We start from the raw sequence: 26,836 nt of genomic DNA, 5'->3' as shown, positions 1-26,836 counted from the left end.
CCACAAAAATAAGAAAAGATCCATGTGACTCCCCATCATTTACCTGGCTGGAAGCCCCTCCTCAAGGACCCCTGGTGGTCCGCGGACCCCTGGTTGACAACCACTGCCCTAATAAGGTCAACGGTGGAGGAGTCAGTATTGTATTGTACGACGTGACGTCACGAGTGTCATTCGCAGAACAAGCAGCAGCAGCAACAGTAAAGTGTTCAGTTTGACCTGGATATCAGTTGGAGGACCACCACCCATTATTATCACTTTATTTACAACATTCACCACGAGTTTAAGACCCCTTCGTTAATAGCAGACAAGGCAGGCAACGTGCGCGCCTCACTTCACACACCTTCCGTCATTTCGGGGATAAATATACATCGTAATGATGAAGAAAGAAGAGCAAACGCAGCTAGCGTTCAATTAGCAGCTAGCCGCTAGCTTCACTGACTGACTGACGGGGAACAACATCAACACGGAGAGGTTACTACTGCATGACACACACACACACACACACACACACACACACACACACACACACACACACACACACACACACACACCATATCTTAGTAACACAGCATCAACTCAAGTAGTTGAGTTTGATTGATATCATTGAAGTATTTATTAACAGTTTGCAGACTTATAGTACATTTCAAGCACAACTCAATACATGTGCATGATCATCTGGTGAGGAAAAACAAGTCATATTTAGTGTTAATAAACGTTACAGTAATGTTAACTTAATAACGGTAGGTACAGTGTATAATGTTCATTGATAGGTCTAGTAAATGTTCTTGGCACTGTGGCAACAGAGCTCATACACTGTTGACTGTATATCAAAATGTATGTATTATTTTTGTGTTGTCATCATAATTGTGCATTTACCTTGCAAACGTCACTTCTGTAATGGAATTAGTTCATGAATCCATCAGCCACTGTTATCTTACTCTTTTGTAAATTGTAAATTGTAGGCTACTTTTGACTTTTAGGCTAGTAAGGCTACTTTGAAAGCAGCTTTTAACTCATTTGTATTGTTGAATCTAGTGTCTCACACCTTACAATTTACAATTTACAATTTAGGCATTTAGCAGACGCTCTTAATCCAGAGCGATTTACATTAAGCAATAACAAAAGCATGGCATAATCCAGAGCGATTTACATTAAGCAATAACAAAAGCATGGCATACATCACATATATAAAAAGTAGTTATCATGAATCATGCGTAGACTAAGAACGTAACAGTGGAGTATCTATGTAAACTATACATACTATACTATATAATATATTATACATGTGTACTATAAAGTGCTATGACTACATAAAGTGCAATTCTAGAGCTGTCTACGTAACAAGCTATAAGTCTGTTTAAAATACTATCTAAGTCTACATAATGTGCTATCTAAGGGGCTAGGCTAGGGCAACACCTTCCTCTTGACAATACAACTTAGATTCTCTGTGGGGTTCAGGTCAGGCCAGTTGGCTGGTCAGTTAAGCACAGTAATACCATGGTCAGTACACCAAGTACTAGTAGTTTTGGCACTGTGGGAAGGTGCCAAATCAAGCTGGAAAGGAAAATCAGCATCTCCATAAAGCTTGCCAACGTAACGGTACGGTACTGTACATCCAAATGATTCGTTGCACAAAGTGCTCTAAAATATCCTGGTAGATGGCTATGTTGACTCCAGTGTGACGTTTTCACTGTCAGTGGACCAACACCATGCACATAACATGGTCCCAAATCATCACTGTTTTATCAATTCCAGAGTCAACACAACCATCTATTAGGATATTTGACAGTCCGTATGTTGACAAGCTTTATGGAAATACTGATTTCCTTTTCCAGCAGCACTTGGCACCTGTCCACGGAGCCAAAACTACGAGTAATTGGTGTACTGACCATGGTATTACTGTGCTTAACAGACCAGCTAGAAAGAAAGGCTTACACAAATCGTGGGATCTATCTATCTATCTATCTATCTATTATCTATCTGTATTGTAAAGTAGATTACAGTATTGTAACGTAAGTAATGTTTTAGTATAATTCATAGTTACCGTAATGTTATGTTCGTATGCTTTACATACAGTAACATTCTTGTTAATAGCTAAGCTTAGACACTTTTGATCAAGTGTTTGTCAAGTCAAGTCTTTTATTCCTTTTTGCCGTAAATATATGAGTTGTTATAGCAAGTGAACCAAAGCCATTTCTGCTGGGAAGCAGCTCCGGATACTTTGTTTGTTTGTGATGTGAAGTTGTGAACTGTTATTACACTAGAGCTGGATCATGATTCATTGAAGTGTAACTGTATTTTTGTAGTAATGCTGAACATGCGTGACAAAATATTTGCCTACATAATTAATTATAATGTGCCACGCTCTTGTCCCTCTGGATTTGTAACACAAACTTTGATAAATGTGTATGCCAGACCAGCTGCCTTGATTTTCATATTGCGGTGGAGGCATACTGTTCAGGTGTAAATAATATTGTCCCACTTTGTGACCAAAGAGACAAGCACCAGCTTATTATGGAAAACATGTTTGTATTTTGCTTTTCACCTTCCCATATCTGCCTTTGCTTTCCCGTTTAATTTATTATGTTTTTAAATTATTAATTTTTAAAAATGCCATAACAAAATGATGAGATAAAAATGACTACAATCCGACCGAAGAGAAAAGTCAACTACTCACTAGAATTGTCCACTTAAACAGCTATGCCATTTATTAATACAAATATATTACGTTGAATGTTGATTATTGTAATATAATAATGTTTGCCTCACTACATCCGTGATCAAATGCAGAATAAATAATGGGCCTCCTTGACATGAACGGGGTTGAAAACCACTGCAACTATAAAGTGTTTCACTGGAGGTTAGCTGCTCTAGAGAGAGAGAGAGAGAGAGAGAGAGAGAGAGAGAGGCCTGTAGGGCAAACACAGGCCCAGAACACGAGGGATGTGTTACCATGGCGACGGGATGGAAGGGGGACAGGGGGAGGTTGGAGAGTGTTGATAAAGACACGGAGGGAGTGTTAGGTTTACTTGTCAAACAGTAGGGCGGTTGTTAAGCGTGCGTGTGTGTGTGTGTGTGTGGAGTGGAAGTAGAAGCAGAGGCCAGGACACTGTAATGGAGATGGGGATTAATAATAATAATGTCTCACTTTGTATAGCACAGCATTCCTATTCTAATCACCATGGTCCCCTGTGTTTGGTTTTGAACGAGGCAGCATTTGATGGTAAGAAATAATTTGTGTTGATTAGATCCACTGTAGAACCTGAAGTGTGTGCATGTGCGTGTGTGTGTGTGTGTGTGTGTTTGTTAAGGGACGGGCACAAGGCAGGGTGTTGTATCGTTAGCAACAGCCATGGTCACTTGGAACAAAAGCTCTGCTGTTGAAGAATCATGTGATGTGATGTGATGTGGGGGGGGGGGGGGGGGGGGGGGGGGGGGGGGGTGTGTGTGTGTGTGTGTGTGTGATACCCGTGTCATGTGATCTGGGGGCAGGGCTCTGGCTGTGAAGTGCTGAGTCGCTCTGAGAGATTCCTTGCTTCCACGACCACATGGAACAGACAGAGACATACAGTACAGTAGCATACAGTACAGTACAGAGACAGTACAGTAGCATACCGTACAGAGGCGTGAAGATGGATGACACGGAGGAGGCTGACATGCCAGATAGACGGGATGAGAGAGAGAGGGACAAGCCTCGACTCGGAAGCATTCTCTGTCTGTCGAACAGCCAGACTCTGCATTTCTGTCATTCTTTCACTCTCCGCCTCCTCCATCGACCATCATCACTGTTGTGAATTTCTAAATGGATGATGGAAGTCTACTTTGTGACTGTCACAGGCTCTTGATTGATGGACGAGAGTGGGGTTTGGGAGGCTATAGTCTTGCGTTGGGAATGTCTCCATTGGGATTCCAAGGAAGGAAGGAAGGAAGGAAGGAAGGAAGGAAGGAGGGAAAGCTGTCCTGTCGGAATTAATCTGCAGTATTCTGACCGGTCATGAGACTCTGACTCATTCACTGACCGGAGTCATCATGGCTGTGTTGGTGGAGTTGTGCGGCCCCATCCATTTTGACCCTGGTAAGATGAGGTTAGAGTTACAGGCTGCTTCAGTGCGTCCATTATTGATAAGCGTCAACTAGTGCTGCACAATTAATCGAAAAAAGATCGCGATCCAGATTCAGACAACCTACGCAATCTCAATTCCTAAAATGTGAGCAGGAATCGTACAGCACAAGTTGGCTGTCCAATTTATTTGAGTTACTCTTGTGTTTTTTTTGCTACAAGAGAGAGACTTTAAGAGAGGTTTAAGTCAAGCACTTTGATGTTGTCTGTTTAAAGCCACAGTAGTTTGGCTCCAGACTCCAGTTGCCACATTTTGAATGTAGTAATGTTAGCAACGACAGACAATAAATATTTTCATGGAAAAAGTGATCTGACTCAATTCTTGTGGAGGAAAATCGAAATTCACGTTTGAGGCACTGATGGTTCTTGGCCTCTTACGTTTCTTCCACTTGGAGTCTGTAAAATGGAGCTAACTGTAAACGTTGCTTGAGAGTTGCATGTAAAAGGAAACTGAAAATGCTCTGTTAACTTGGCAGCTACACGCATGCAGCGTTCTAAGCAGGTCCTGTAATACCAGTTTGTATGTGTAACTCACAAGTCTGGTTTTCAAGTAACAAAAGTTAAACGACCCTGTGCGTGTGTAGTTGACCCATTTATGCGTGCGTGTGTGCGTGCGTGCCTGCCTGCCTGCCTGCCTATATATCGATTTTCACCACATTTTCATGATTTTTCAAAAATACTTTATTTATTTATTTATTTAAATAAATGTTTTTTTTTAAATGAGAATTCCATGCTAGAAGGTTTTCTTACCTTTATTTGTAGTTGTTACGTCCCCAACAAAGAGGTCCAGGTGTTATATTGTGCAAAAGTGCATTATTGGCTATTCCCCCTACCATAAGCCCTCAATGGGGGTTGGGTTTTTGTGCTAATTCGCTTATTTCCATCGAAATAAGTAGTAAAGTCACTAAAGTGTGCCGCTTGGGATACTATTTACATTATGAAGATAACACCCCATAGCCCCATTCAATTCAATGCAATTCAATGCAATTCATTGAAGATTCATTCATCTTATGGTAGGGGAAATAGCCAATAATGCGCTTTTGCACAAAATAACACCTGGACTTCTTTGGTGGGGACGTAACAACTACAAATAAAGGTAATAAAGCCTTCTAGTATGGAATTATTTTTTAAAGCAACTGGAAGTTATACGTCATCACTCCAAAATGGCGGAGGCGCTGGTAGTTACTATGGGACTTAATGGGATTCTCTTGCTCTAGAATCTCTTGACTTTTAGTCTCGCGTTACCAGACTGTTGCCTCCACGATTTCCAAACGCTTCATCATACAGTCTGGGCCAACGGAAGAGCTGTCATGAGTAAACTATAAAGCAGAAGTGGAGCCTCCTCGCCACTTCCGTTTCGCCTTTAAAGTCGCGCACATTTATCCTAATATAAATAGAAAACATCTAAGCATATATAGCTTGTTGCTTAGCAGAAAAGGAAATAAATAAATATATTTTCGTGAACGGAAATGGCAGCTTCCGTTACTCAGCTCATGGGGGCTATAGGTCGAGACTCTATATAGCATTCGGAGATTGTGGAATAGTTGTCTGGCTAGAGTTGGCTTCCTGTTGGAGCTCCAGCTTCCTTTCTTGGCAGAAAGTCACTTCCTGCAGGCCAAGTTATGGAGTGAAGATATGATGGGGTGTGTGCGTGCATGCGTGCGTGCAGAGAGAGGGGGAGGGTGTGTGTGTGTGATCAAGTTTTTTCGATCGCTAAGACACAGTTGCCTAATTGCCTATCCCTACTCCCGTCCTCTCTCTAGGGTCCACTACTTACTGAGGAGGTGGAACCACCCTCCCCTCCGCGGCAGAGTGGCTGTGTCGAGGCCTGGGCAACCAGAGGCAGAGTGGCTGTGTCGAGGCCTGCACTCCCAGAGGCAGAGTGGCTGTGTCGAGGCCTGGGCTCCCAGAGGCAGAGTGGCTGTGTCGAGGCCTGCACTCCCAGAGGCAGAGTGGCTGTGTCGAGGCCTGCACTCCCAGAGGCAGAGTGGCTGTGTCGAGGCCTGGGCTCCCAGAGGCAGAGTGGCTGTGTCGAGGCCTGCACTCCCAGAGGCAGAGTGGCTGTGTCGAGGCCTGCACTCCCAGAGGCAGAGTGGCTGTGTCGAGGCCTGCACTCCCAGAGGCAGAGTGGCTGTGTCGAGGCCTGCACTCCCAGAGGCAGAGTGGCTGTGTCGAGGCCTAGCTGGGCTCCCAGAGGCAGAGTGGCTGTGGCGAGTCCAGAGGAGCATGAGTCATGACGTCGGTGGTTCTGGTTGACAGCGGGGGCTCAGTGGTGGAATATGTCACCGCTGAGGAGGACCCAGGCCAGGTGAGAGAGAGAGACACACACACACACACACACACACATACATACATACATACATACATACATACATACATACATACATACATACATACATACATACATACATACAGTTAGGGTTCCCACCGTCATGAAATTCCTGGAAATATTTTGAAATTAGAAAAAGAAAAAAAAATCAGTCCGGGAAAAGGTTTGGAATTTATTCAGATCTACAAGGATAGGCCGTGTAGCAACATTTGGAATTTAATTATAGCATCCTATATTCTATGCTTTATTGTTGCTACACTGCTTGTCTTTGGACATTGCACGTAGAAGTAAGAGACGCATTATTGCACTGAATGATTGTTATACAAGCCTGAAAATTGGGTTTAATCTTCTGGAAAGGTTTTGGAAATTCATTGGTAAAAATGTGTGGGAACCCTAAACAAAACAAAACAAACGATTAAGGTCCTTTCAAACGGGCAGCGATTAACACGCCTAGTAATTCATTTTCAATGAGACATGCGGTTTTTCTTTTGTGTACGCGCGGAGAAGGAGGACGGGCGACAACGCAAGCGTATTTATGTGCGCTGTGAAAATCCTGTGAAATTGTCACGTGCGTGCTCGTTTCATGCACACGACTGGTTAGACCTGGATTCTGTTGAGATTTTATTTTACACTTCAGTTGTCGCTCCCTTCATGAGCAGACCTGGAGCAGCAGACCTGTCGTTGATCCAGGCGATAACGTCTGCGTTAAAGGACCACTTCACCACTTTTCAACATCTCTTCATATAATTGGTCCTCACTAATGTTCATGATAAAACACCACCATTTTTTCCTACTCAGTCTGTGTCTCATAGGAGGGCTTTGGGCAGTTCGGACACCCGTCCACCAGTGACATCATCATTAGGCAGATTTTTTTTTAAACAAGATTTGTTTTAAAATATATTTAGATTTTTATTATCGTGAGAACAATGGCTTCAACTTTTGCATTGCAACTTTTCAGGAAAAGAAAGCCTGCCGTTTCTATTAGCTTGGATTCACCATCAATGTCGTCACTGGTGGACGGGTTTCTGAACTGCCCACAGCCCTCCTATGAGACACAGACTGAGTAGAAAAAAATGGTGGTATTTTATCATGAACATTAGTTAGGACCAATTATAGGAAGAGAAGTTGAAAAGTGGTGAAGTGGTCCTTTAATCAATGCCCGTCTGAAAGACGCTTTAACCCATTTTGACCTGAGATCAGATTCTAAAAATGTCTTCTACATCCTGACAGTTTTCTGAAAAAGCTATGTATGTTGTTCTTCGATTTTTCTAAAATAGCAGACCTACAAGCTCGTAGCGCGCCACTCGGTGGCGCGCTATGAGCTTGTAGATCTGCTATTTTTCAATAGCTAAAGCATAATAATGCTAACACCAAAAGGGGTTCCCGCCCCCAATATGGGTTAAACTGTACTTTTGCCCTAAATAATGCCCCTTTCCCCTTCACCCCCCCACCCCCTTTTTACCTTCTTTCCCCAACATTAATTTCCGCCGGCGTCTCTTCGCACATGGCCACCGGCAGGAGGTAGAGTGTGACGTGGACTTGGAGCTAGAGGGGGAGGCGGAGGGGGAGTGTGAGGCCGAGGAGGATGCCTACGAGGACTTGCAGCCGGACGTAGAGGAGGAGGAGGAGGAGGTGGAAGAAGAAGAGTACACGGCGGTGGTGGTGGAGGAGGTGCCCGGCGGCAGCTTCTCTGCCCAGGTGTTGGTGTTCGACGACGAGGCGTACCTCGTTCAGGATGTGGGCGACGAGCAGGAGGTGGAGACAGAGGCAGGTGAGAGGGAATGTGTTCTTTTATTTTATTATTTTTTATACCAAGTAACATAACATATGGCTATAACTGGTAAATGGTGCATTTATATAGTGTCTTGCTCAAGGACACTTCGACACTAGCCTACTTCGACACTAACTCTGGGGGAGCCTGGGTTCGAACTGGCAACCTTGCGGGTTACCATCCGGCCACTCTACCCCTGAGCCACCGCCGCCTATCGTTTGTTTATTTCAAAATCTAGGTATGCTAGAGATCTGAGACCTCTTTTTCAGCATTGCCCTGCATCACACAGACACAAACATTAAAACCTGGGAACTGGCCAGTACAACCACGGTCTTCTATTGTTGGCCACTGAGCAGCTCCACTGGAGCAATCGGGGGTTCAGTGCCTTGCTCAAGGGCACTTAAGCGGTGTGGGCAGATTTTTTGCAACATTCTAAACTCTATACGGCTTGTGCTTATAACCTTGAACCTTGAACCTTCTGTGGTCAACACGGAAGTACCTCTTGCCTACAACAACTGTAAACTGGGCCGATAAAGTATAGTTTCTTACAGCGACAGAGGCCCACCGTCTCAAGCGAACTTGAGCCACGTGAGACACCACCGAGCGAGTGAGTTGTCGTGTCGAACGTTGTGAAGTTCGATTGAGCCGATTCAGGGCTGTTCGAGTTGCGACCCGATAGGCTGTTCTGGCGAGAGTGTTTCCCCCCGACTGCCACTGTCCTTGAACAAAGCCGTATAGAGTTTCGAATGACGCAGATTTTTCCTGCCCGTCCAGGGGATCAAACCAGGAACCTTTCAGTCACAAACAAACAATCTCCTCTAACCTTTAGGCCACAGCTGCCCCCAAGAATACAATTATTAATCAGAACACTTTAGCACAATATAGTAGTATAATTTATGAACGATTCTCTGTCCAAATCAGCAGAGGAAGTAGCCCTAGAATGTCTGTGATATTACAGCCATAGATCGGTCCTGTCTCCGTCCGGGTAGCAGACTGATCTTGGCGGCGTTTATACTTGAAGTGTGGGTGTGTACTCACCCAAAAATGTATTGCTGTGTCTTGGAATCCGATATTGTGCTCTAGTTTCATATCCATTCTGTGTTTAGTCCAATATCTCCACATTTCCATGAGCCACACACATGACTCGGACAGCATTCTGTGCCCCTGATGGGGCCTGAAATGATTGCTGCACTGAACAATTGAAAACGTCCTTTGGGAAGCACAAACGTATGGGGCACACAATTGACAGGTGTAATTATTTCCCCCACACCAATCGCAACGCACCCGTCAATTGTGGGGCCCCATACGTTCGTGCTTCCTAAACATCGACTGTTCCCAAATAATGTTTTCATATGTTCAGTCCAGCAGTCAATTTCGGGGTCCAGCCTCGTCGCCGGCAGAGAATGTTCTGGCAGAAGAAAACACTACCTGTTTTCTACCGGAACATTCAAAATGGATATGAAAGTAGAGGACAATATCTGACTCCAAGTCACAGCAATTCATTATTGGATGAGTACACGTGCAGCGAGATCAATTAACCCATTTTGGGCGGGAACCCCTTTTGGTGTTAGCATTATGTTATGCTTTAGCTATTGAAAAATAGCAGATCTACAAGCTCATAGCCCGCCACCGAGTGGCGCGCTACGAGCTTGTAGGTCTGCTAATTTTGAAAAATCGAAGAACGACGGACATAGAAACATAGCTTTTTCAGAAAACTGTCAGGATGTAGAAGACATTTTTAGAATCTGATTTCAGGTCAAAATCAGTCGGCTACCCCGGCGGAGACAGGACTGATCTATGGATATTTATTTGGAATACATAAAATGTATAGCCATTCCATAGGGCTACAGAGGAAGGTGCGGAGCAACAGCTTTTTATGGATTTTTACAGCTCGCTCTCCTCTCATTCCTCATGTGTCGTGTCTATGTATTTCTACAATGGAGTCAGAATGTAATTAATTCCAAAAGGTTATGCACAACCATGAAAAGCAAGCTAAAAAACCACTCGTTCTGTCCGCTTCAGTAACCTTATAACCTACTTTCTATCAATTCTATCATTGGCACACAATAATGCCAGAATTGAGGCATATCTATATCTGATATTGGAGCTGTACTGACTGAGCTCAACTGCGAGCAGTGCGGCTGTGCGAACAGCCGAGCGCCTCAGTATTGAAAATCCTATAATACAATGATACAGTAACCGTACCCCCTGCCCCTGGAGGTTATCGTCTTACATCGCCACCCATGCAAGTGCTGCCCATGCCCATGAGAACTAGTGTCTCACACTTAGGGCTGTACAAATTTCAATTCATCACATTTCTATCACTAGGATTTTGGCTTCCCACGATCAAAGTAACATGATCGCCCGATTGTTGCCATTTTCAATGTGTGCTTCACGGTGCGCACAGAGCGCTTGAATAGGCTACAAGAACGCTCGCCCCAACACGCTCAGAGGGCTCTATTTTCGTCCATGCTAAACCCCTTATCCCTAAACTACTTTGCCTTTTTTTTTTTTTTTTTTTTACTATTTTGAAAAACATTTTTGAATAGTTACAATAGCCAATCTACATCGACACGTTGTCAGCTTGTAGATTGGCTATTTTAACTGTTCAAAAATGTCTTTCAAAATAGTAAAAAAAATAAAAAAAGTATTTATGGATCGGGGGTTTACCATGGACGAAAATAGAGCCCAGAGTGTGTTTTGGGGCGAGCTTTCCAGTTACCGAACACTTCACTGAAATGCAAGTCAAGTGCTCCCTAAACTGTGTGATTACCTGCCTTCACGTCCTCCTGTACACATTCATTAGCGATGTGTTAATAATATTAATCAACGTGACTGCGGGCTGGAAGCGATGCCGTGTTCCATCCGTGCACTCGGCTGTCTCAACTCTCTCGCCCTCCGCTGGCTAATGTTTGTTTGCATGTATTTAAACTTGTACGGTGGTGTCATGCACCAAGATGAGCAGCTCGACTACAAGTGACACACTGTGAGCTTGTAGATCATCTATTTTCGGCACGCAACACCGGTGTACAAGAATTTATATCGGTTAAAATGTATATATCTGCGCAATAACTCGGAACGTTCAACAGTTTTATTCACTCCCACCATGAAGGTAACAATGAATGGACCAGGGATGGATTATTCCCCATCCCTTGTGTTAACCCATTTTGGGCGGGAACCCCTTTTGGTGTTAGCATTGTGTTATGCTTTAGCTATTGAAAAATAGCAGATCTACAAGCTTGTAGGTCTGCTATTTTTGAAAAATCAAAGAACCACTGACATGGAAACAGCTTTTTCAGAAAACTGTCAGGATGTAGAAGACATTTTTAGAATCTGATCTCAGGTCAAAATGGGTTAAGTTTTGGTATTCATTTTGAGATGCAACATTTACAGTAGGTGAATAAGGAGGACCCATTTCATTTTTGATTAAAAATGTTTGCACATTCAATCTTATGTGATACAATATTGTTTTTCTTTAATTGGAATTAATTATGCAGGTTTTAACACCGTTATGATTGATTACAAATTAAACTTTTCCCCTGGCAGCTACTGTACGTCTATATACCAGACAGTGGCCTTGTGGTTAGAGTGTCCGCCCTGAAACTGGGAGGTCGATGTTTGATCCCTGGCCGGGTCATACCAAAGACTGTAAAAATGGGACCCAATAGAGCACCGAAGTCTGACGTCACTTTCAGTAGAGGGCACCAACACACAGGTTCATGTATTTTTTTATTTGCATTGAAATCTCCATAGGGCGATTTTAGGTCGCTTCATATAAGAACTGGGTTTGAAAAATAAACCGACCACCCCGGCCTTTCTGTCAGGGGAGTGGCTGTGCGTCGTTAATGATGTCCATTCATATTTGATACAGCCAGTTTCTGGAGAAAATGGAATTAATGTGGCCGCAAAAGCCTTGAAACTACATATGAAGGCAATGTCGCTGCTAATATACGTCACGCCCAGCTGTCAACACATTGCGTTCCTGAGATTCCTCGTTGACGTAAGCTCAGCTGGTGGTGACTCGACTCGTACTAACCACGAAACATTAAATATCAATAAAATACAAAAATAAACGTAATTGACATTCAGTTTCTGTTGTGCGACGGACAGATGCAGCCACCTGAATACCCGGAAATGTAGTCTCTGGGTTGTTTGACTCGTTTCTAACGCTTATTTTGTTACTCTTTGGGTATATTTGTACATTTCCACCTTCAGTCGATGCTTCATATCCATATGGCCGGGGTGATCGGTTTATTTTTCAAACACAGTTCTTATATGAGGCGATCTAAAATCCCCCTATGGAGATTACAATGCAAATAAAAAGTACATGAACCTGTGGACTGACGCCCTCTACTGACAGTAGAGGGCAGTGACGTCAGGACTTCGGTGCTCTATGCCTCCCTGCTTGGCACTCAGCATCAATGGGTTGGATTGGGGGGTCAAATCAACTAATGAAATGATCCCCGGGCGCTCCTTGGCTGTGGCTCACCGCTCCAAGAGATGGCTCAACGTGTGAGACAAATCGTACGACTTTGACTTTGATAATTATTTTAATTATATATTAGTCTTCCTTATGGTATTCAAATAATATGTTATCCCCATTTTTTACTTGTAGGTAACATTACCTCTCTAGATGCTTTACAATTTGACTTAATAAAGTTTTAGGGGATGTACGTGTCACATGCACTGTATCACAGATTAAAGGTTTTGTAAAATAAATCCCCCCACAACTGGCTATTCAATATCACTTTGACTTGGCTGACTTTTTCTGACTGCCAGTGAATGCAGTAAATTGAAACACAGTTAACCCATTCTGGACGGGAACCCCTTTTGGTGTTTTAAGCATTATGTTATACTTGAATAGCAGATCTACAAGCTCATAGCGAGGCAAATCTTTGCTTCTGGGGAGGTCCCTGGAACAACATATTTTCAGATGGGGGTCCGCAGCCATATACAGATAATTCTGGGGGTCCTTGACATGAAAAACGTTGAGCACCACTGACATAGAAACAGGTTTTTCAGAAAACTGTTAAAAAAGAAATCGGCCTCAGGTCTAAATAGTTTTTTTTAACAGTGGTGATCAGCGAAGATTCAGTTTTATCCTAATAGTATGTGCCACAGGGTAGACACTGCCACCTTGTGGAAACTCTTGCATATTACTTTTTTACTGGACAGTCATTGATTGATTGATTGATTGATTGATGTTTTTATTTCACAGTATGCAGAATGGCTACATTTAATTTTCAAACGAAAGCACAGGTCAATACAAAAACTGTTACTCTGAACACACCATGATGATTAAGCACTCACTTGTTTACAACAGGGTCCATCATTTTCAATTCATCAGAACATTTAGAGACGTACAAATATACATACTATAAAAACAGGAAATCTATAAAGAAAGTAAAAAGGGAAAAAAGGGGGACAGTTTGGAATTTCACCCGTAGGTGCTCTTTGAGAGCGGTTTTGAAGGAGTCTACAATTTTAGTGGCATAGGAGTCAAATTAATTCAATCCCTTGTTTGAGCCACTGCACTGTATTGTGTAAAATGTATTTCCTACTCAGAATTCTGTAGACATAGAGTAGCCGCAATTTGCAACTTTATATTTTTTTACAATGGGATGAATATAGGGTTGCAATACCCTCCATTGACTCCCCACTCATCATATTGCGTTTGCGATCTGCTTGTCTTAAACGACGTTAAACTCACCAACATTGCAGCTGTAGTCCAAGCTTGAATTATGCTCTTTCAATCTGCCGAGCTTGTTTTTCATAAAAATCCCCCGTAGACATGTTATGAGCTACTTTCTGTCCAAAATATTCCACAAGTGATATTCCTGCCGTAATATTCAACCCGTAAAACAAGACGTGTGGGAGAGCGCTTGTTTAATAGAATCTTACCTGCGCAGGTAAGACACCCAAAGAAGAGGCCGACGCAGCGCGACGCCCCGTCACGCACGGCCTTCTATTAAACAAGCGCTCTAATTGCGGCTAGACATAGAGATGGTTTAATATTTTTGAAATATTTAACTACCAGAAATGAATGTAAAATGCAGTTCTGTATACCATAACTTGCAATTACATACTGCAAGGGTTCCAACAGGTGAAGGTACTAAGAAATATTTGTATTTGTATATTAAGCCATATATGAGTTAGACCCAATTATGGAATTTATAAATAATTTGTTATTATTGTTTTTAAATTAAATTACCTTTACCTCCCATATGTTGTTACTTTATTTGACAAATATGCTATAGATGATGCATAATTGCATTCAATTACTCAAATACACAATTAGGGATGTTAATAGGTAATCGTTAATTGATTAATCAGCGTTAAGAAATTAGTCAATTAAACTTAACCGTTAATAATTAATCGTAATTAATTGAAAACTCTGTGGTTCTATCATTTGGTGGATTTCTGCAAATGTAACACTGTCTGCCCGCGCGCGTGGCCGGGGAACGCACATACAAAGATGCCATTGCCTGGCCCTGTATCATCAATGGTCAAATAAATATTTATATTTGATTAAGGAATATAATATGCCTTTGTATTATTTCTGTATATCAGCAAAATGTAGATTTTTACGTTTGACGTTGAGGGAAATTAAGATTATTTTTTTTCTTTTTCTTTTTTTTTACAAAAACGCTGCTTATCAACTAACCGGTTAATCGATAAGCTTATCAAAACTATCATTTAATCAATTAATGCATTAATCGATAATTCCCATCCCTATTTGCAATGCAATTATGGTTAAGAAATACATTTAAAACCAACTGTTTAATAAAAACGTTTTTGACAAAAAACCAATCACTGTTTGTTTACAACTAAAATCATGTAATACGGAGTGTAAATATATTATAAGGCTGTCGAGTCGATCCTCTTCCTGTGTTTTTGTTGACGTCCTTTCTACGCAAGAGACCGGAGGATTTCCTGTGTGTGGCACTGGCAGGCAGCGGAAGCATAATCTGGCCGCTGTGTGTGTGCGTGCGTGCACATCATCTATGCGTGGCTGTGCTTGAATTTGAGGAGCTTTCCTTTAGCGGCGGAGTGATCTGAACTAGTAGCTTGCCTATGCGATTCACTCCAATGTGAATCTGCAGCAAGCAAGGGGGAGAAACATGGCGACTTCACTGCATGAGGGGCCCGCAAACCAACTCGATCTGCTCATCAGAGCAGGTAACGCAAACCTTTTAGCCACCTCGATTCGGGAGGAACCGATTTTTCCACGGGGGTCCGCCGTGGCCCCCCCGGGCCGGTCCGCCAAGTTAGTTTAGTTGGTGAAGTAACGGGAGGGCAACAATCAGGAAGTGATCACCTTGGTTAGCAACCCTGCATGGCGTCGCTTCTTTCCTCCAAATCCAATTTAAAACGTCTAAAAGTTTAAGTTTGGCTCGCGAGGCTGCAGCTTCGCATACTGTCCTGCACGGAGTGTGGTCTGCACCGCGAAACGGACACGTTCCGCGTCGGTGCTTTTACAAGATAACGGTTTTTCTTTGCAGCTGGGGATCGGCTCTATAACCAAACCAGGAAGTGTTACAGATGTTGTCTTTCCTACGTCTTTGCCACGCTGCCTGTCTGACTGTGTCGGTCGGAAGGACATGTGGATGATGTATTTTTTATCAACACCATTCCAAAACTTAACTTAATCGATGTTAATGGTAGTCAATAGTTGTATTGTTTTCCCCATTTATTTTATTTTCTGCCGTTAGACTTATCTAAAAAGTATCATTATTACCATTTACATAATTATAGTAGTATAATGAATAACAACTCGGGAACAGCTCTCGTAATGACTATAATATACAGTGTATTTCAGATAGTTTGGGATGTGGATGTGTTTTAATGGTTACATGATGTGTTGTAACTGCGGTGCCCGGCTGAGCGTTAGCGTCTTTCTCTCCCATGGAGGGAGTTGTTGGAGGAAAGGAAAGGAAGCTTTCGATGTATATCGACCAGCACTTTAAAGTTTTAATTCGATTTCATGTGGCCTGGGGTTATTTTATTTATAATCATTATTGTGGTCTAATGATTGCCTCCGCGTGTTTTCCCCCCTAATTTATTTGTATTTAATTGTATTGTGTTGGTGCAGTTTTCCAGGCTCTTTTTTTTTCTTTCTTTTTTTTGCCGAACTCTATGGCGGAAGCATTGTTATGCGTACGGGCGGGTAGCAGGTTTGATTGACGGGTAGCAGTAGTCCAATGACGGGCTTGGGGTGTGAGAAGCGGCTGCCTAGAGCCTATCGGAATTCACCGGGGGGTTGGCCCAGATCGGTGAATCAGCCAATCATGTACGGGGGCGGGTGTTTAGTGACGGGGGGGCGGGGGTTGGGGGGGATTTGTATTTGTCTTCTTCGAAGAGAACTGGAGGGAAAGGATCGAGTGTAAACACGGAAGTGAAAAGAGACGGCACTACTTTTTCTGCTCTCCTTGGTACTAGATTAATTTATTCCTGTTTGTTTTGATGCAGGAGAATGCGAACGAACATTTAACTTCCAGTTATACATTTTGTATATTTAAATAATTGCCTCCCAACAGTATAATCATTACATGGTACCATAGTTAAATCACTTAATTAACGTATAATCTGTCTGTGTGTCTGTCTATCTCATAATTTACGATGGGTCAATACAATCTCAAACTCTGACCTGTTGCCCTTTAGTGTGCGTGCATACTACAGCACTCTGCCTGGCATCAAGGGCATCTCGGCAGCCCTATAGGTTCTCTGACTGCTGTCTTCTAGTGTGACATATGTTTGTTTGTGTGCCGGTCTGAATGAAGTGGGATAGTCTAAAGATAGAGCTCTCCTCTCCTCCTATGTTATGCACCGGCCGTCGCCTCAGTCTTGATAGCCAAACATGGACAGAGCATGGGTGTAACAGGATCTATCGTCTACTAGCGAACCAGTGATTGACGGCAACAGCGGAGGCCCCCAGGGTGCCAAAATGGGCTACGTGATCATTTTCTCTATTCTGTCTGTTCGGGTCGGTTGACCGACTACTATTTTGGTATTGAAGTATAAAATAAAACCCCATTCGATTATGATGAATCGCATCCGACCTTTTTCCTGCCTCGGCCGATCACTTCGTTCCTCTAAGATGAAAGCGTACATTATGTATGCTCGATAGAGGTTTCTCTTGTCTGGTCCCTGACAGGTTATATTGCTGATCTTGTCGAACAGCTGTAAGGCTTAGTTCACACGTTTCCCCCCCTGACAACACGGAGCCAATGAGCTGCTTCGTTGGCTCCCAACTTTTAAACCTGTTACAGCTCACATCCAGAATTTGACCCCAAACTCCCCACCAGGTTAACACGTTTGATGTTTTGTAAATTGTAATCTTTTTTTAAAGATATATTTTGGGCTTTTTTCTGCCATTATTAGATAGTGTACAGTATGGTGACAGAGGTGTGTCACCCCCCATCAGCAAGCAAAGGTCGTCTGGTTTGGGAGTCGAACCCGCGACACGCCGTCAGGCTGGCTTAGCAGCCTAGGTGGCCGGACCGCTACACTAGCCGCCCGGGACTGATTTTTAATGTTTTTAGCTCTTAGTGTTTATTTTTCTTCCTAATAACGTTGTTTTTATTTTGTTGTTACCCCTGCCCCCCCATGTAAAGCGTCTTTGGGTACTCAGAAAAGCGCTATATAAGTTTGAGATATTATTTTGTAATCTTTCTTTAAACTGAGCCAATACCGCACTCATTAATATAAGTAACGCCAAAGAATGAAACCATTCAAACTGTGGGGAAAGTTACCCGTCTCATTGATAGTTTGCTTTTGCACCAAGAACTGAACTGATCGCTAGGGGGCGCCAAATGGCCTGTTTCTGCGTGCTGATATTTGTGTCACCAATGTGTTGCTGTCAGTAGAGCCTAGAGGTGTGAAAGAATTGACAAAGAGGGGCCTGAAATGTTTTATTTAAGATTTTTGGTGTGTACAACGAAAATGTAAATTAAATGGGTACAAAACAAACTGCTGCTCATTTGGACCAGAGTACAGTGTTTTTGATTGTCCCATGTTGATTTGTGTGTGTGTGTGTGTGTGTGTGTGTTTGTGTTTCTTCAGTGGAGGCTTCCGTTCATGGCACCAGTATTATCCACTACTCCTCTGAAAAGACCATCGAGGCAGCGGAGGCTCTGTTACACATGGACTCACGCAGTCCAGGTAATATACAGTCTAAACGATTACAATACTGAACACTAGTAATAATAAGCATAATAGCATAATAATCCAAATCCAAGTACCGTATTCATTACTTTACATTATTTGTTTATTTAGACGGGACAATGCATATCAATGGACATTACATAAATGCAATGTAATGTAAATGACCGGATTCAGCAAAAATGCAAATTCTCATCCGCAGTCCCCACATGAAAACATAAAGCAAAACAAGCAAACAGTAACCTTACATTAGGAAACAAAGCATTCAAAACATACATACACAAGGAAAGTACAAAGATGTAAAGTGCATTTATATAATTTAGCAGCTTTTTTTTTTTTTTTTTTAGCTAAACGTTTTGTTGTTGTTCCTTCAGAAGTGTTCGTTCCACCTTGCGTCTCGACGCCAGACTTCCTCCACGCGGCCATGCGTCCAGACGTGATGACGGAGACGGTGGTGGAGGTGTCCACGGAGGACTGCGAGGAGGAGGACGAGGACATGATGGTCACGCTGATGGAGGAACCCGAGGCCGAGCCCGCCAAGAAGAAGAAAGGTACGCAGTAGGGATGCTCCAATCAGGTTTTTTGGGGCCCATGCCGATCACCGATTTTAATATTTCCAAAATTATTATAGGCCTATGTCAAAACCCACGTCAAAACTGTTCCCGTGTGGGGAGGAAGGGGAGGTTTAGATGTTTAGGCCTGTCACAAAGATGCAAAATGATATTATACTATATACAGGGCTCGACAGTGCGACTAGGTACTCGCATTTGCGAGTTAAAATATCATCGTGCGAGTTGTCAAATTCACTTTGTAGCACCTGTGCGACTACAGAATTTGACCGTTCAATCGTGATAAAGACAAGGCTCTACAGCAAGTGCACAGTCTATAGTCGCGGTTCTATACCTACATTTATATTTATATAGTACGGCGGTGTCGTTCGCCAAAAAGAGCAGATCTACAAGCTAACAACGTGTCGAGACTCAATGCGGCGTTCATTTGAAGATCTGTCCCTTTTGCTCCCACCGCCCCGCCCCTCCATGTGTTGCTGCTCAGTACTTCTCTTCCCTGTCAGCAGCGAACGCAGCAGGATAGCATGATAGCACAGAAGGAGTTGCTATGACCCTGACACGTTGAATACTAAAGTTATTTGGAAAGTTTAATGTTCAAACATCACTCGATAACTTTTAACCAAACGTGGGTGAAACAGCATGCGGCCGTGCACGCAAAGAGTGCACGTGTGCACGGATTCTACCAAAACAACCATCGCTCAGCACCTCGCTTACAAAATCGTGTGCGCAGCGCAGCGCACATGATAATACGAATGACCGACTTGGCTGGATACATATTAGTCAGTAGCCTGCATAACGAGCGACGGAAAAAAGGCAAAGATCCCCCCACTACCTCCTTCAACCACGCCGAGGTGTATATGTACGATGGTCTGAACTGAAGCAGTCAAAGCCAAGGAGAATGTTACAATACTAATTCACCATCGAGTAGCCTGCGGTGCCCTGCACCGAATCTCACACGATAGAACATCCATCCATCCATCCATACATGAGCAACATAAAATGAATTGATTATCCATCTATCTATCCATCTATCCCTCTATCTATTTGCATAAAAAACTAATAGACTATCAGCATAAAAACAAATTGATTATATAGATTATATAAAAACAAACAAATCCAGATGAATATCAATATTGTGATCATTTCTGAAAGATAGTGATAATAATATTTCTGAAAGATTGTGATAATAATATTTTTTCATATTGCCCGCCCCCTACCTCATATCACTGTATTAAAGAAAAATCACACCTGTGTGAAGTGAGGGGCGCTCTTAACATCATACATCATCATGAATCATCTCATATTGGCCAATCAGAATGCCTGTTGCCTGTGATTGGTTAGCTGATTTGCTCGTTTACATATGACATACATTGTCCTTTCAATGTCAATGGCGTTTAATGTTTTGATGTTTAATTTACGTCATATTTAGCGGAATGTTGACCTAATTTCTCCTTTCATTGTCAAGATATTGAGACGTGTGGGGACTACAGCTGTATATAGGAGGGGCTAGCGCCCCTCAAAAACACATTATTTGATAACTTTTCATCGTGCTCCTAAAATAATTTGTGTGCTACTAGATTTTTTAACTTAGTCGCACACGTGCTACTTGGAAAAATGCTAAGCGTCGAGCCCTGACTATATATCTGATTGACCTTTATACCACTTAAATGGTGTAAAAGATCGGTTTCTCCAGGTAGGGTAAATTGCCGATCACAGATAGGGTAAATTGCTGATCACCGATCGGAGTGAATATGGCCGATCACCAATCGGTGGTGCTGCCAGGAGAACGGCTTCATCACAGCAGCTTCAGCAGTGTTGATTTTTTTTGTTTTAGTTTTAGTCATGGTCTCTTGAATTGTTTTAATTTAGTTAGTTTCAGTCACATTTTAGTCACCTTGGAATGTCTTACGGCCACGCTACACCAGGCTTTTCTCGCGCGTTTTCTCCCGCGCGTGCGTTTAATTTAGGTCCAGTCCTATTTTAAAAAACGCACGCGAGGGCCGCGCGTTTAGGGTAAACGCGCGAGAAAAGCCTGGTGTAGCGTGGCCGTTAGTGTTCGTCTAGTTTTAGTCAGATCTTTAGACAGATCTGGTGGAAAATCTGAGAACTGAGCAAAGAATGTGTCACTTTTTAGAAAGTGTGAGAGATGATAAAGCCCTAGTCAAGGGCATAACGCATAATCAAGACACGCTGAACTAACAAAAAAAAAAGATAATACAGCAAAGAACTAAAACAAATGCAGGTACAAAACAGTTGAAAATGGAAAATAACAATAATGGAGAAAATAACAATAATCAAGACAGTAAATGCTCATGCATATAACGTTAATGGCATGATTGAAGTTTTTTCCAATGCTGTGGATAGGATAGTCAAGTGTGTTTTCTTTTGCCCCATTGGTTCGAGCTAAAGAGAGTTTATAAGAACTGATGACTGCTGATGCTTTGTAACTACATGAGAGAAATTGCGTGACTAATTTATTTTTTATTTTGGAAGCACAGTTCTTACACAGTTATTAATTCTATGGGATTTACAATGGGGGGTGGGGGGAGCTCAACAGCAGTGCCTTCTTTATGGCAACCATGGCACCATCTAGTGGTTTACTTGGAGCCAGGCTAAGTCAGTGACCTATGCTCAATCAGCCTTTCGTTTGTCCCAATTGTAGCTGGACGAAAGCCAAAGATACACCACTCGGTGTATCACAACGGCTCGCCAGACACGGGCATCAAGAAGAAGCCCAGAGAAGGAAAAGGTATCGAGCACACTCACCATTATACTCTTTTTGTTTTCTCTTGACACACCAGTGCATAACCACTCCAGTAGGTAATACACATCATTGTGAATGATGGGTATTATTAACACGTTGACTGTGTTATAAATTAACAAAGAACTGTTATTTCCCTGCCAGTGTTTTCACTAACCTTTTAGCAATTGTGCCTCCATTTCATGAAAATCCGTAGCGTGTTAACCCATTTTGGGCGGGAACCCCTTTTGGTGTTTTAACTAAGCATTATGTAATACTTTAGCTATTGAAAAATAGCAGATCTACAAGCTCATAGCGCGCCACCGAGTGGCGCGCTACGAGCTTGTAGATCTGCTATTTTTAAAAAATCGTGAAAATGCGGCACAAATCTTTGAATATATATTCTTTCAGAAGACTTTTTTTGGTTTACGTCAGGCTAAAAATGGGGACATACAAGCAGCATACACAGTCAAATCCTCAGTGTGTATGTTTGTAACCAAATCCATTTGGCGACATTTGCACGAGCGGTTCAATTAACAGATTTAGTTGTGTACTAACGGGGTGTTTGTGTGCGCGTGCGCCTGCGTGTGTATGTGTGCTTTCCAGCAGGTAGCACCACATACCTGTGGGAGTTCCTGCTGGAGCTCCTCCAGGACAAGAGCACGTGTCCGAGGTACATCAAGTGGACCCAGAGAGAGAAGGGCATCTTCAAGCTGGTGGACTCCAAGGCGGTGTCCAAGCTGTGGGGCAAACACAAGAACAAGCCTGACATGAACTACGAGACCATGGGACGGGCTCTCAGGTGAGGAGGAGGACAGGATTTAAAATGTTTCCATGTTCTTTATATACATTCTGGGGAATTTTAATCATATGATGTTTTATTATAAATATAATTTCATAATTCAGTTTTATTTCATGTACTCCAGTAAGTAGTTACAGCAGTTGTACAATTGTGCATTGTCAATGTGGTGGACTTTAACCCATTCAGGACGGGAACCCCTTTTGGTGTTTTAAGCATTCTGATATACTTTAGCCATTGAAAAATAGCAGATCTACAAGCTCGTAGCGCGGTGCCGCGCTACGAGCTTGTAGATCTGCTATTTTTGAAAAATCGTGAAATTGTGGTGCAAATCTTTGAATATATATTCTTTCAGAGCGAACATTTTTAACTCAAATCTTTCCTTTGGTGGGTCCCTGGGACAACATATTTTCAGATGCGGGTCGGTGGCCAATTACATATTTTTTTTGGGGGTCCTTGACATGAAAATGTTTGAGAACCACTGACATAGAAACATAGGTTTTTCAGAACTGATTTAGAACTGATTTAGAAGGCGTTTGTAGAATCGTCTCGGGTCTTAAGATCTAACATTGTAAAGCCGTACGTGCCAACTGCTCTCCCTCTTCCCCCATCAACCAGGTACTACTACCAGCGTGGCATCTTGGCTAAGGTCGAGGGCCAGAGACTGGTCTACCAGTTCAAAGAGATGCCCAAGAACATCGTCATCATCGACGACGACAAGGCGGACGCCTCCGGCCCCGACGACCTGATGATGGGCCCGGAGACGGCGATGTCCTACGAGCGAGTGCCGCCGCCGCCCGACATGCTGCTCCAGGTGTCCGAGGTGACGCACTCCAAGAGGCCCAACATCCTGAGGGGCGGCGGGAACAGGACCGCCCCCGTCGCCAAGGGCAACAAGCCGGTGGTGGTGGCGGGTGGCGCGGTGATGTCGGCGGGAATGCCCAGGATCGTGACCGTGTCCGCGGCGCCGGACGGGAGCCATATGCAGCATTCTCACACAACTATCATCTCCACGGCCTCTGGGCCCAGGTTAGACTGACTTCTTTTTTAAATCTACGTACCTTGTATTAGGCCTGTGGTTTTCAACCTTTTTCATGTAAAGGCACCATTATCTTTTTCAGCATTTGAGACACGGATTTGATGAGATTTAGACTTGCAGATGCTGACCCAAAACTGACGAATTTTGTTATCGTTGGATAGGATTTTGTCCACAATTCCATTCTCTAATTAACCCATTTAGGCCTGAACTCGAAATCCTCCAGTTTTCTGAAATAAATATTTTCACGATTTTTCAAAAATAGCAGACCTACAAGCTCGTAGCGCGCCACTCGGTGGCGCGCTATGAGCTTGTAGATCTGCTATTTTTCAATAGCTAAATTATAACATAGTGTTTAAAACACCAAAAGGGGTTCCCGCCCAGAATGGGTTAATGACTTATGTAGACTTCTTCTAAATTAAGTAATGCAGACCATGTTTAACAATGATTTAACTCTTGAGAGTGTAAAATGAAACCAAGTTTCATTTTACACTCTCAAAAGTTAAAGAACGAATAAGTGTCGATTTGGTTACAAACTCTACATTTAGCCGGGCACCACCTGGAACCCCCTCAAGGACCACTGGTTGAAAACCACTGTATTAGGCCATGTGAATAATATTATTCCTATGTATGAGTTGTAAAGTTCTGGAAAAAGAATAGTAAGGCATTTTTGAAGTAGAACATTATAAACCCTTGTTGGCGTTATCAACATTTTCGTCACGTTGACTGTAAATTAGGATGCAATATCTGGTCTGCAGGACAGTACGTGTCGCTATGCAAGTGCCAGTAGTCATGACGACGTCATTGGGCCACAAGATCTCCACAGTCACCATGCCCCAGGCCACACACAGCCATGGAGCAACACTCCTCACCAACACCTCCTCCATCAGCACGGCAACTGGCAACTCCCAGCAGCAGAAGGTGTGTAAATTATTGCTCAGAACAATGTCCAATCTTTTAACAATATTCTGATATGGTGTATAAGAGAGAGAGAGAGCTCTAGTGTGTACACTGTTGGCTTTAAAAGAGAAATTTGACCTTGGAAATGATGGTACATTCTAGAAATATTTACAAATGAGACACTGTCTGGGCAGTACTCTAGAGAGAGAGAGAGCTCTAGTGTGTACACTGTTGGCTTTAAAAGAGAAATTTGACCTTGGAAATGATGGTACATTCTGGAAATATTTACAAATGAGACACTGTCTGGGCAGTACTCTTGATACTGTTGCAAATTCACTAGTTGAATATCTAAAATTACCACATGAAGCTCATACTGCATCTGTTTTTTACAAAATGTCAAAAGAACTGCTGGGAGGTACATGTGACAGTCTCAAATTGATTTGGCAGAATGATTTTGGGGTTGACATTGAAAATGAGCATTGGAGAAGAATTATAGCAAATGTAGGAAGTGGAATTAGAGAAACAAGAGGGAAATTTATTCAGTATAAGATTATTCATAGATATTATTTTACACCAACTAGATTACTTAAAATGGGAATCGCGGATAATAACACGCAAAGAAGAAATTGGCACATATATGCATATGATTTGGGACTGTCGCATAGTATACCCTTTCTGGTGTAGGGTACTGGAATTCCTTGAGAAATGGGTGGGATTGACGTTGCCCAGAGATCCGCGGCTCTGTCTATTAGGGGACAGAACTGCTGTCCCTGGCATATCTAAAAATTATTTCACTATTATAAAGGTTGGACTTGTTACCGCTGCCAGAATACTGTTGCGTCATTGGAAGGTCCCCAGAACACCTGGGCTTAAAGAATGGAATGAAGAAATGATAAAAATAACATCATATGAATATATGTTGGGCAGGGTAGATGGAGAAAGTAAAATGAAAGAGACATGGGATGAGTTCTGGATGTATATGAACCTTAAATGATTTCCTTGTTATTTTTCTTCTTTTTATTTTTTATTTTAACTGTTATGTTTCTTGGACTGGCTATCTGTAAGGTATGTTGTAATGTTTGTAATGCTGCTTTGTACTGAACCTAGATTTTGTACGATTTTGAAAAACAAATACAATTTTGAATTATAAAAAGAAAATACTGTTATTTCCCCCAGGTGGTATTCCAGACAATCCCCACTATGGTCCCGGCCACCGCAGAGAATGGAGACAAGATCACTGTCCAGCTGGCCAAGATCATCACCATCCCTGCCCACCAGTTGGCTCAGTGTCAGCTCCAGACCACTACGGGCGCACCCGGCTCCGCCAAGCCCAGGTTTGGGACGTCCCCAGCCGGCATCAGCCTGCTCGGGGGGCCCCTGACGGTCCGGGCCTTGGCCCCGGGAACACAGGTGATGAGACTGGCTGTGCCGGCTCATCATCAGACAAAACAGACTCTGGTGATGTCCCAGCCGGCAACGACGGCCACTCGGACCGTGGCCGCCGGGCAACCTCACGTCATCAGTGGCATCATCAAGGGCTCAGAGCTGCTCATAGGGGGGATGACGACGGAGAAGAGCATGAAAGCGGGTACCGTCCAGGTCCAAGCTGTACAGGTGCCGGTCTCGCTGACACTCCAGCAAAGCCAACCGCAGCTCCAAACTGTACGAGTCCAGAGCCGTTCAGATACAGTGGTGGCTAACAGATCAGTGGAGAGCGAGGTCGTCAAAGGGGAGCAGGTCGTCGTCATCAAAATCGAGGAGCCAGAGTGTTGAAACATGCAGAGAAGTGTGTTTGTGTATGTGTGTGTCTCACACACAAACACACACGCTATACCCACATTAGCCTCCACCTTTATGTCGGAGGGGCTTAGTCTGTACAGCCTTGATGTCAAGTTTTCCTCTTATTCTAACCAGCAACAGTCTTGATAGACTTTAAAGACTTCTAAAGTTCCCTTCTTTTAAAACCCTTCACCCGACACACCCTTCCGAACAGAACCTTTGCTGAACTCAAACTCACAGAAGAGCCTCTTCTGACAGAACCTTCATGCACATGGCTTCAGTCATCATCCCTGCCACACACTCTGAAATGACTGCTTCAGAAGGTCGAAAGGGACCAACCTTGGCTTGAATCACTACATTCTTATCCTCCCAATAGAGTGCTGTCAAAATGGGACAACTTTGGGGTGAAAAGAACTATCTGAAACACTACGGAACAAGGCAAATTGATCAGAACGAACCAAAATGTGAACTGACAAAAAAATAATAATAATTGAGTACCACAGACGAAAAACAGTCCAAATTTCATTCTGACCCCTCCACGAAAAGGCCTCGTTGTCCTGAACCCTTATCTATCATTTATACATATGGATCAATAGTGTGGACTGTTTTTCGTCTGTGGCATTCAATTGGGG

The 26,836-nt window shown here is 43.0% G+C and overlaps 1 protein-coding gene across 10 annotated transcripts; it reads left to right on the top strand.

Annotated features, from left to right (window-relative positions):
* The first annotated feature begins 179 nt into the window (after window positions 1–179).
* Window positions 180–26,688, top strand: elf2b (E74-like factor 2b (ets domain transcription factor)). 10 transcript variants are annotated; one of them, XM_079499687.1, is made up of 10 exons: window positions 180–471; window positions 5,884–6,428; window positions 7,968–8,220; window positions 18,283–18,381; window positions 18,759–18,932; window positions 21,613–21,699; window positions 22,297–22,492; window positions 23,108–23,518; window positions 24,263–24,446; window positions 25,602–26,688. In XM_079499687.1, the coding sequence occupies exons 2-10, from the start codon at window positions 6,354–6,356 to the stop codon at window positions 26,196–26,198; spliced, it is 2,076 nt and encodes a 691-aa protein (XP_079355813.1). In that variant the 5' UTR covers window positions 180–471; window positions 5,884–6,353; the 3' UTR covers window positions 26,199–26,688. The 10 variants fall into 10 exon arrangements, with proteins under 10 accessions (XP_079355813.1, XP_079355816.1, XP_079355814.1 ...); XM_079499690.1 differs by having other exon boundaries at window positions 18,756–18,932; window positions 22,300–22,492; window positions 24,284–24,446; XM_079499688.1 differs by having other exon boundaries at window positions 18,756–18,932; window positions 22,300–22,492.
* The last annotated feature ends 148 nt before the right edge of the window (window positions 26,689–26,836 follow it).

The sequence above is a fragment of the Electrona antarctica genome (assembly GCF_951216825.1).
Source record: "Electrona antarctica genome assembly, chromosome: 4".
Classification (NCBI taxonomy): domain Eukaryota; kingdom Metazoa; phylum Chordata; class Actinopteri; order Myctophiformes; family Myctophidae; genus Electrona; species Electrona antarctica.
This window is presented reverse-complemented; position numbering and strand designations above follow the sequence as displayed.